This window comes from Hippocampus comes, unplaced genomic scaffold (genome assembly GCF_001891065.2).
Source record: "Hippocampus comes isolate QL1 unplaced genomic scaffold, H_comes_QL1_v1.1 scaffold261, whole genome shotgun sequence".
Lineage (NCBI taxonomy): Eukaryota > Metazoa > Chordata > Actinopteri > Syngnathiformes > Syngnathidae > Hippocampus > Hippocampus comes.
Genome location: NW_017805824.1, coordinates 5165227 through 5173282, shown reverse-complemented (window position 1 = coordinate 5173282; position 8056 = coordinate 5165227). Strand labels below are relative to the sequence as shown.

Below are 8056 nucleotides of genomic sequence, written 5' to 3'. Positions count from 1 at the left end.
GGGGGGGTTTGGGGAGGAGTGAGACGACAGCTTGTTCGGAGTGCCTCGCTGCTAATTTACACTGTGTATGGACAGCCGTTTGAGTCAATATACTTAATATATCTATCACATGGTTCATGTCCACCATTGTTGAAGCGCGTTTTTGTGTGGACGGGACCCCCAAGACTGAGAACTGAAAGTCAGAGGCAACTTTTAGAATTTCACTGTTCTTGGCCTCATCATATTATCACTTGTCTTTCAGTCTTTGCAGCGACGTGAACAGCCGACAAGCAATGAATTCGAACAGGAAACTCAATCACGAGAGGGGCATGAACAAAAGGGACATCCATCATACTAGCAGTCATGTTTTTGGCCATGCAATAAACGCTCAAACTGGTAATAGTTTTGATCTCAGTAGGAAGACAATTTAGTGCAATGGTAGAATAACAAGTTGGTTTAAGGTAATTCTCATTGAAGAAAAAAAAGTTTCAGTGCTTGTTTGCTTTAAGGAAAAAATGAAGCAAGGACAACAAAAGCAAAACAAATTTTGAATCATGTCATTGTCATTTGCGTAGTCTTTAACCTTTTTAGGGACAGCGGCTACTACAGTGGACAGATTATCTTATCAGGTTACAGGGTGCGTGAAAGGGTTAAGCGAAGGGTAAGGAAGAATATAATTAAAACTGGATTTATGTGAAAATTATATTTTGCTATATGCCGCCATTATCGCCCAACCCTTGGAAGAATTGATCCACTCCCAACGTTTGTTTGTAGTGTGTCCTCAAAATAGAAGAGAAGCTTGCAATGATGCCCTTGTTCTCTGCTAGACTGATGCTGGAAGATTCCGATGAGGACGAAGGAGACCTGTGCCGAATTTGCCATATGCGAGAGGAGTCCGCGTCCAACCCATTGATTCAACCTTGCCGATGCACAGGAAGTCTGCAGTACGTCCACGAGGATTGCATCAAGAGGTGGCTCTGCTCCAAAATTGGGTCAGGTGTGTCACGTTAATTCGTAGTGTCGTTCACTAAGATGATTTCTTTTTCCGTCCTCACCCCCTCCCTACCCACCCCACTGCTGTTCTTTCAGCACTGGTGGGAAGTAACAAAGTATGAATACTTGGTCACTGTAATTAAGTAGATGTTGAAGCTTTCTGCACATTAAATATTTATTTTTCCAACTACTTTTAACCTTTACTCCATACATTTGAAAACATTTCAGAATAGACGCGTGTCTGTGTGAGAGATTAGTCCCCTCTGTGCCACAGTTCCTCCAACACAAGCTGGGAACATTAGGGGTCATTTCAGCAACAATGTCTGGGGTCCTGAAATCGCTCGGCCATATTTTCAATATAAAATCTCTCCACATGTTCAAGTTTGTAGTCCGGTGTGCCCTCTCCACTTTTCATCAGGCATAACTTGGATCGCCTCTGCCTCCATCCTTGTTTTGCATGAATGGACTAATTTGGAGCCATTGATACAAATATTTTATGTTATAACTTTGGAAGTACCGTATTTTCACGACCATTCGGCGCACCGTATTGTTGGGCGCAGTCTCAGTAACGGGTGCTATTTCTGTATTTGACACATACACAAAACGCACTGTATTATTGGGCGCAGCCAGGCATGGTAAAACATACGCCAGCTTAAACATACGGCATGCATGCACGCACGCTAAAAACACGTTAGCTTGAAGCATTCGGGAGCATGCATTCACGCTAAAACATACCAGGTATGTTAGCTTAAAGCATACGGTAGCAGCTAAGACATACGGACACACGCTAAAAATATGTTTTTAAAAAGGCAACGGAAGCAAAACTGAGTTCGGTTGTACTTTATTTAGCCATTTTACAATGTACTCACGCGACTGGTACCTGCTAGGGGTGTGGCTTTAGCGTCCTCTTATGCGCCTACCCTTCACTCATTGGGGACTGGTACCTGCTAGGGACGTGCCTTTAGCGTCCTCTTACACGCCCACCCTTCACTCATTGGCCGACTTCCGCATGCCTGTCGTCACTCACGTCCACCTTTTCTCTATATAAACAGCGTGTCGGCCACAGGCGCTCTCAGTCAGGTTTTGGAACTCGGCGCATACATAACACGCACCGCATTATAAGGCGTCCTGTCCATTTTGGAGAAAATTTAAGACTTTTAATGGCGCCTTATAGTCGTGAAAATACGGTACTTTTTGTCCCCTTGTCATGTTTTTATTTTAAAAAATCTCAACGGTTGATATATCATTACTTTTTCTTTGAGATATAAAAACAATGACCGCACTTGCAAATACCAAAAAAAAAAAATAAATCTTTTTGACTCTCTTCCAAATGTCAATGGTTTTAGTTCACCCCAGCCAGCTCTCCACTGCAGTATCAACAAATGGCAGTGCTTGCCGTGGCACATTGACTTTTCATTGCCCAAGAAGCATCTTGCATGAACATCATTTTGCATCCATGAAATCAATGGTTTTAATTGTTTCCCAGAAATAACATTTCAGATTAGGTAGATGAAGTCCACCTTTTCCCTTAACTCTTTGAAGTGTTTTTGTATTTAATCTGAGGGCACTTCCCCTGCTTTATGAATTTTAAAATAATTTGGTCCATTTCTTCAAATGTTGACCGAGGTATTCCAGTAGGCAACATTTGGAATAGATATTCAAAACCTTGGCAGGACATTCATATGAATAGACTGAAAGTGGCCAAGGACTGAGAGAGGCAATCCTGAACAGCGATCGGAGTCACGGTTTATAACATGAAACATTCTGCCATAATTTGCATCATACAAATTCTGTAATAAGAGGGGAATATACTTTCATGACTTCTTTTGGCCAACGAAAGCCACTTTTTGGTTTTAGCTCCCAAAACGTCCATAGCCTCCGTTTTATCAACATTAATCTGATAGCCAGAATAATACCCAAATAATGATATCGTCTCCTGGAATGTGGTGCTTGCTGGATGGCCTTCATTGCCATTCAAGCGACGTTCATCCATTTTGCAGACCATCATTTGTTAGCTAACACGTGTTGTCTGTCATCCATGTTTAGTATTGCCACAGCGGACATGTTTCCTACTCCACTTGCGAGTTATGTCAAGCTGGTTAAGTGGTATCGGTGTTGTCATATTGGAGTATTTTTTTTTTTCCGAGTTACTCACTTAAGTACGGTGTGTGACCACTTTTGTTGATTCTGTGTTTTAAGGCACCAATCTGGAAGCCATCACCAAGTGTGAACTCTGCAAGGAGAAGTTGCGCTTGAACATAGACAACTTTGATTTCCAGCAGCTGTACAGGACACATGCACAGGTAAGCATTTGCCCCTTTTCCTGAGTGTCAGCGTAAACGCTCTCGGGAACGTAAGTGCACTGTGTGCTGAGACGTGTCGACTCGCTCCACAGTTTAAATACGACGACTTCATCAGCAGTGGTCTCTATCTGGTGGTCCTGTTGCATTTTTTTGAACAGAGGTTTGCTGATGTCCTGGGGGCAATCTATGCAGCTGGGGTGAGTCCTCGTGTGCGCGCGCGCATTCAAAGTCTAGGGCTCTTTCTAGCCAAACATCTGATGATTTGGGTTATTCTTACCAGTGTTCATTTATGGGAAGGGCCACATTTATCAGCTAAATAGAATCATTGCCTTTGTCTTTTTGAAGTGTTTTTCAGAAAACAAGAAGGGAGGAAAAAAAAAAAACACTTCAACGAACAGTCTATTTACCTCAGTTCAACCTTTGCCATAGTCTGGAGGCCTGTATTTACTTTTGTTTTTAAGTTTGAACTAGAGAAGCTGGTGCAATACGGATTTCAGCATGTGTTCTAATTAATAGCTATCCAGAAAGAAATCCATCTGTTGCTGTACCTAAGCCTTGATTCATAAATATTGTTCAATGTATTACCATATCACATAATGTTACTGTTGTCGCCAAAACAGGATGTAAAGAAAAAAAATAGGGCAGGTTTGGTATCTTCGCAAAAAATCTAGAAAGATTTACATGCATCTCTGATTAAAAAGATTTAGTGGAAATTTGTTGACCAGTGTCCCTCACGCCTATAAGTTCACGTTACAACACATGTAAACATATTAAAACATACTTTAAATATATTCTTTAGCTTAGCGCCTATTCTCGTCAAGAAGTAGGACACTATATCGTGTAACCACACTTGTAGGAGATGAAGACGCTTTTTGGAGGCAGCGTGTACTTGCCCTCCATGGTTAAAGTTGACTGTAAAATGTCAAAAGAAAATTCAGTGTCTAATGAAACACCAATACGTATGATTTCCTCTTATGAAAGTCAGTTAGCCTAATGCTAACGTAATACAAAATACCATAGATGGAATAACACTAGCATTGGTGTTAACATTACCAGTAAAAAAACGTCCACCTTTAAGAGGGATGGACGGCCCCAGAATAAATTAAAACTGTCAATGGTGCCCACGCTGCGCGTCCTGCAGTCGGTTTGGAGCCAGGTGTGCAGGTGGTGGAGGTGCGAACTGGTGGAGGTGCAGGTTGGTGTAGATACAGTATCAACACCAACAACATGCTATAGATGAGGCGAGCAGAGAATGTAATTTTAAAATACAGTTTTTATTATCCCTCAAAGACGTTTGACTTAACAGCATCACACAAAAGTGTACGTCCAATCACTATTGGTCACAGGCATATATGCGTATGATCTGGGAAAATGATGACTGCCTTTTCTTACTGTTAATTACACCTCGTCTCCCAGCAGTGAAGGCACGCAATTCCTAATTTGGACTTTCCTATGAACTTATAAAAATTCAAACGATAGCTTAAAAATCTGCAATGTAACAGGAGTTCACTGTATTGTGCAGTTGACTGCTCTTTAGTGTGTGTGAATCACAAGCACCAGAGTGAAACTTGGAAGCATTTGACTGTTTATAGCAATGTTAGTTTTGAAAAGAGCCAATTGTTCCCTCTTCCCATCCAGTCATTTAACCTGGTGAGAATTCTTCCAGAACACATGGACAACCTTGAAAGTATGTCACTTACTCTTCCCTCACGTGTTACAAAAGGCGTTACGTATGGAAACCCCTTTGAGCCTTTATTCCATCTCCTTTATGCACCTTAAAGCCCGTAGCCCACTGAGGGGCGAATGTTTACGAAGGTCGCGACAGCATGTTTTCGTCAGAGTTCGTAAAGGACACGTTGAACATCTGGCAAACATTTGCGACCTTGAACAAGGAGATGCACCATCCGCTACCTTTGCAGACGTTCGCCCCTCAGTGGGATGAAGGCTTTTGGTCTATGTGCTAGCAAGCCCCAAAGTGGCACTTGTTGTGGAAGGGAAAAAAAAATCTTACATGTAAGACGCAGTTATTCTGCCAGTGCAATGCGTTGTCTTGGTCATGAGGGCAACTGTCATGGACCTTTTTGCTGGATATGGAAAAAAATGCTCAAAGGGCTTTCAACATTTTCGTGCACGTATATGCAAATGCTCGGTTCATTGACTTCGGTTTGTGATTGCTGCAGATCCTCCCGAGGAGAGTAACTACGGGGAACAAGATGGCCGACCTTCTATCGACTTCTCCGATCTGGACGACGATCTGGACGAGGAATACTGATAATCATCAGCTTGCGGCTCATGGAAAGATTTTGGAGCATTTCTTTGATATCCTTGATATTGTCGCTGTCGGGCGGAATCCTCGCATTTCCAAAATCACTATTTGGGAAAGTAAAAAAACAAAACTAAGCACTGCACATTGTTGAAATCAGTATTACACCTCGTAGCTACTGACACACATGACACACCACCGCCCTCAAATTCTCTTCAATCACTAAGCTAATACGCCAAAAAAAAAAAATCTAACTTCTCCAACCAGAAAAAAAGCCTTCAGTACTTCACAACAATAAATGACTCTTGTTATGTCACATTCTCAAACATGTTTAAAAGGTAATAGACATCAGTGAGGCACGTTGACAATCGCTAAATTAATCTGCAGACAGACTTTTATGACAGTGTGTGGCTGACCAGTTTTTTGTGCGCAGAAGCGTGACGGCCATCCGTTTCTAACAAAACAGGCTTCCTCAAATGTATGTAGCATAACTACAGTCACTCATTATTACCCTAAAATAAACGAATGGAATTTCAGTCTTGAGGCGACATAATGTGGCACAGCTCCCGTTGAGTGAAGAAGAGTTGGAAGTTTTCCCTTCTCGCAGTTAGTGTCCCAGAACATTAATAGATTAGCTCTCAAACAATTTACTTGGGTGTAATTGCAACTCAATGTGCAGAAAGTCAAAATAGGATCCAATTTGTGGAAAGATAAGAACTTGACCATATTTGAAAATACGAGATTTGCGCCCGACAACCACGATATAATACTATGCTCTTTTTCCTCAAGAGTGGGACATCTGCATGTTACCAGTGAGGGAAAACTGTGCACTAGTTGATAACTGCTCACTACGGGTGACATTTAAAAAATTGTACTACTTCATGTCTAGCGCTTTGGTAGTTGTACTAGTAGTGCATAGACATCAACTAGTGCACGGTTTTGCCTCATTTAAGGTGGTTGTCCTCCTAGTGTAAAGAGTTTTTTTGGTCTCTTTAGTCGCTACAAGTGTGCAGAAATGTAATCCAGTAATGAAAAAATGTAACTAGTAAGACACGAACGTCCTACTAGTGCAGCAAATTGTCACACTCATGAGGACAAAGTGTCCTAGAAAATAGCATTAACGTTTGGATAGCAAAGATAAGGATTAAATACTGCCTACTCTGCAATTAGACTTTTTATTTCCACATATGCAAATTTCAACTGAACTGGTGTGAAATCTGTTGCTTCAGCACATTGTTTTGTTTGTATGAGAGTGCACTTTATTCAGTATATTTCAATACAAATGCAACCGCAAGTGCTTTAATGTTAGAATATGTTTTGTTTTCGTTTTTTGTTTTTTTTTGGGGGGGGGGGCTTTTCGTCTTGAGTGCAAGGGTGTCCAGCTCTTTCTCATTGTATTCACGTCAGTGTTCAAAGGATACGTTTTAAAGATAAACTGAGTTTAACTTGTTTAATTATTGAAATAAATTTTGAAAAGCTACCTTGCTCTGTCTTGAAGTGTGTTAACTTGGAGCTCTCTACTAAACTGTTCCTAAAAACACCATTGCCGACTCACAAACTATAATCTGTATTATTAGTCTCGCAATGGAGAAATTCCCAATTCACAGCAGCAAGTTATGAAAGGAAGAAGTAGATGAACAAAATACAGGAGCTGTTGGAAAGGCAGCCTTATATAGTCTTAGTCTCCCTTCCAAGCACTCGCCCGCACACATCAATAACAAAAGGTGTGGCATAAAAGATTACGTCTTTGATATTACCAAAAGAAAAAAAGTTACCTTTATCTTCCAATACATCACCTCAAACGTCTACAGAACAATATCAGAGATGAAAGTCCTCCGGATTTTCCCGGAATTCCGGGGTTTTTCAAATTTTTATGAAAATTTCTCCGGAGAATTGAGGAAAATTTGCATAATCTGGATATTAGTTGACAACATTGAACGAAGACGCGTTTGAGTTCGTTGTATTGCTTTCACGAGCGTAGCATATTGAGGCACTAACACTAGTAACAGTAAAGAGATTTTTGTTTGTGTAATAACAACAGAAGGCATGATGGCGTTTGACTAATGGTTTCGTAGAACGAATGGCAACTCGCAACAACAGTAGCAAGCGTCATTTTGCCTCTTGGGTTATACCATCTCAACTAGAACGTGGGGGATAGTCCCCAAACAATTTTCGTCTCTTTATAAACACACCTGCTAAACCCCAGTGGAACGAATAAAAGACGCCGTCAACAAGACAGTTGTCGTAAAAAATATATTTGGCCAAAAAGGGAAAAACACAGATTGGCAGAAAATCGTGTCCGTCCGACTTCGAGTGTCGTCTCGGCTAACTTAGCTTAGCTGTTGTCGTGTGTGACGTCATTTGCGTCGGCGCTGATTGGTTGAAATGAAAAGACGCGCTTGCGTACATGTTCGCGCTGAAACACACACAGCAGAGAGCAGCGGACGTGTGTGTGTGCACACAAAGACGCACCGCGAAACACACACACACACACACGCACACACACACACACACACAC

At 41.4% G+C, this 8056-nt stretch overlaps 1 protein-coding gene and 1 long non-coding RNA gene across 7 annotated transcripts in view; one reads left to right on the top strand and one right to left on the bottom strand.

The window, feature by feature from the left end:
* marchf7 (membrane-associated ring finger (C3HC4) 7) overlaps positions 1-6298 on the top strand; it is a 15108-nt gene extending 8810 nt beyond the window's left edge. For 3 of the 6 annotated variants that reach the window (XM_019886628.1, XM_019886625.1, XM_019886623.1), the window contains exons 7-10: positions 807-976; positions 3172-3275; positions 3368-3472; positions 5456-6298. In XM_019886628.1, the coding sequence (XP_019742187.1) occupies positions 807-976; positions 3172-3275; positions 3368-3472; positions 5456-5692 (616 nt within the window). In that variant the 3' untranslated portion in view covers positions 5693-6298. Of the gene's footprint in view, positions 1-806; positions 977-3171; positions 3276-3367; positions 3473-4913; positions 4963-5455 lie in introns of all 6 variants that reach the window. The other 3 variants (XM_019886629.1, XM_019886627.1, XM_019886626.1) reach the window with 3 other exon arrangements.
* The window catches only part of LOC109525833 (uncharacterized), a 22561-nt gene extending 15532 nt beyond the window's left edge, over positions 1-7029 (bottom strand). Inside the window, exon 1 of the long non-coding RNA XR_002170211.1 lies at positions 6691-7029. This is a non-coding gene — a long non-coding RNA (uncharacterized LOC109525833). The remainder of the gene's footprint in view (positions 1-6690) is intronic.
* Positions 7030-8056: the final 1027 nt, after the last annotated feature.